This window comes from Hipposideros armiger, unplaced genomic scaffold (genome assembly GCF_001890085.2).
Source record: "Hipposideros armiger isolate ML-2016 unplaced genomic scaffold, ASM189008v1 scaffold_301, whole genome shotgun sequence".
Taxonomy (NCBI): Eukaryota; Metazoa; Chordata; class Mammalia; order Chiroptera; family Hipposideridae; genus Hipposideros; species Hipposideros armiger.
The window spans coordinates 1,870,264-1,873,110 of record NW_017731651.1 but is presented as its reverse complement, the minus strand read 5'-3'; the positions used below and the strand labels follow the sequence as shown (position 1 = coordinate 1,873,110).

Genomic DNA, 2,847 nt, shown 5'->3' with positions numbered 1-2,847 from the left:
CCCACACAGTCCAAGGAGGCGAGCCCTACCCCCTTGATAGCTGCACGCAGAGGCCTTGTCTCTGGCCTCAGCTTTCTGGGCGACCTCAACCCCACCCTGCTGGATTCTGCAGCCCCCTCCCCGCCCCCACTGTGTTTTGCCTGTTACCATACCTGCATAGCACTGATGTCGGCGTTCTGCTTGTCCTCCAGCTCCTGCAGCTGCTTCTCCAGCGCTTCGTTCATGCCCCGGCACGCTTCGATTTCCAGGGTCTTGGCCTTGAGCAGGCGACGGCTCTCGGACACCTCGTCCTTGGCGGCACGCACCGCATCTGTGTTCTTGGCGGCGCTCTCGGTCAGCACGGTGAAGCGGCTCTTGAACCACTCTTCAGCGTTCTGCATGTTCTTAGCAGCCAGCTTCTCGTACTGGGCGCGGATGTCCTTGAGTGCGGCGGAGAGGTCGGGCTTGGAGGACACGTCCATCTCCACGGAGATCTGCGCGTACTGGATCTGCGCCTGCAGCTCAGCGATCTCCTCTTCGTGCACCTTCTTTAGAAAGGCGATTTCGTCCATCAGGCTGTCGATGCGCTTTTCGAGCTCCGCGCGGGCGAGAGCCGCCTCGTCGGCGCCCTTGCGAGCTTCCATCAGCCGGCCCTCGGCGTCCTCGCGACTCAGCACCTCTTCTTCGTAGCGCGCCTGCAGATTGCGCAGAGTCTCCTCCAGCCCCTCGCGCTCGCCCTGCAGCGCTTGCTTTTCGTTGGTGGCGTCTTCCGCCGCCAGACGCAGATCGCGGATCTCCTGCTCGTACAGCGCCCGGAAGCGCGACGGCTCCGAGTGCTTCTGGCGCAACACCAGCAGCTCGGCTTCCAAGACCTTGTTCTGCTGCTCCAGCTCGTGCACGCGCTCGATGAAGCTGGCGAAGCGGTCGTTGAGGTCCTGCAGCTGCGCCTTCTCCTGGGTGCGGATCGACTTCAGGTCGTTGCTGATGGCGGCTACCTGGCTCAGGTCGAGGTTCTCGAGACTGGGCATCAAGGAACCCGAGCTGGAAGAGTAGCTGCGGCGCACGGACAGTGAGGAGGAGACCGGCGCCGAGTAGCTGGAGTACGCGGAGCGCGCGGTGCTGTAGCCGCTGCGCACGCTGGAGATGTGCACCCGGGGCGTCTCCACGTAGCGCCGCTTGTAGGAGGTCGAGTAGTACGGCTCGTAGCTGAAGGAACTCATGGTGGCGGTTGGTGCCCCTCTGGCTGGCGGCAGAGACGGGGGCCTACAGAGAAAGAAGAACGGGGGAGAGAGGGAGAGGGAAAGGGAAGGATGGATGGCTGTGTGCGGCTCGGCGCGGTTCTGCCACCCGTATTTATACGCGGAGAGGGTTCTGACGCAGCCTGCGATCCATCACTGCGCGCCGGCCGGTGGGGGCAGCGCTGCTGCAGCCCGGGGAGGATTCTGCGCAAAAGGAAGGCGGGGGCGAGCGACAGGCCGCTGGCGTGCTGCGGCTCTCGTCCCTTCCGCTCTCCTCTGAGGCCTCCCGTTTTCTCTGGGCCATACCCCCTCCCCCAGTTCCTTACCATACCCTCTCCCACCCTATCCTACTAACTCCTTGACCCGGTATCACTGGGAATCTAAAATCTCCCCAATAACAGGTTCTCCCTCCCTACTGACAACTTAGCTTTCCAAATCATGGTACCTTGGAGACACACTTCTCCCTAACTCGCCCCTTCCCCATCAGGGGTCCCCGTCATCATCCCCTTGGTGTTTATGGTGACAATGCAGTGCCTGTAGGGCACTGGAAATACAGATACTCTAAGGCTACCTGTCTGCGGCATATGTGGAGGAAAGTTTTATATATTTTTTGAGGCTGTTTCTGGCCCTTTCTTTAATTCCTCTCCCTTGCTCCTGGTTATTATTTTTTTCCCTTTAATGCGCTGCTTCTACCCACCCGTACACACGTGAAACTGCAGCACTGCAGGTGTTGAGTTGAGCATTTCTAAACCTTTGGAGCAAATAATATCAGCCTTTTAGTGTTCCTAGATTTTCTCATTTGTTTCTGGGGAAGGAAGCCTCCCTTGTAGCTTGTAGCGTGGTCAAGCGTGCAGCGGAGGAGAGCCGGACAATGAGTTTGAAATTAACCCGGGAGAAAGCCGACCGCAAAGGCAGCTGTGAGGTCCGCGGCGCATACTTCAGACTGTTAATGCTCCCTGCATTTTCATCAAGCTAAATTCCTGTTCGACACCCCTAACCCCATCACATTAAAAGCCCCTTTCCCTCTTTTTACACCTGTGTAGCACCCAACCTGATGATTTCAACAAGCCGCGCAGGTGGCTGAGTCAGGGAGGCGGCTGCTGCAAGCCGGGAGCCCGAGGGCGGTCTCCCGGGAGGAGAACTCAGACCCGAGACATCTCGTTCTGGGGCGGACAGAAAATTGCCGCGTGATTCTTTCCCCCGATTCATTCTAATAAGTAGGTAACAGATACAGTCAGGAACCCATGGGTTTCCTTTATGAAACACCCAGATACCTGAAACAGTGCGCACGTCGTCAAGGCACAATGGTCCTGCGGTTTGCGGCGCATACTAAACATTATGTTAGAGTCCCTCGGCTTTCGTGAGCGGACGGCAGACATTTACATTAGATACCTAAGATTTTTCTAAGCAAGCATTTAATTTTTGTTTTATTTGTATAAGGGTAGCTTTTGACTGCAACTTACTGATTTTTTTTTAAAGGCAAACTTATAGGAAACACGATAACAGTTTTCATATAGAGAAGCCGAAATCGCTTTCCAGTTGATGCTGAGAGGGTGGAGTATTTAGAGCCAGCACCACAATTGCTCCCGGAGGTACTGCACTCTCCCGACAGGAGAGCAGGGTGAGGCTT

At 56.8% G+C, this 2,847-nt stretch overlaps 1 protein-coding gene across 1 annotated transcript in view; it reads right to left on the bottom strand.

Moving 5' to 3' along the window:
* Positions 1 to 1,384, bottom strand: part of NEFL (neurofilament light chain) — a 5,556-nt gene extending 4,172 nt beyond the window's left edge. Inside the window, exon 1 of the mRNA XM_019659571.1 lies at positions 153 to 1,384. Coding sequence (XP_019515116.1) covers positions 153 to 1,199 — 1,047 coding nt within the window. The 5' untranslated portion in view covers positions 1,200 to 1,384. The remainder of the gene's footprint in view (positions 1 to 152) is intronic.
* Between the last annotated feature and the right edge of the window lie 1,463 nt (positions 1,385 to 2,847).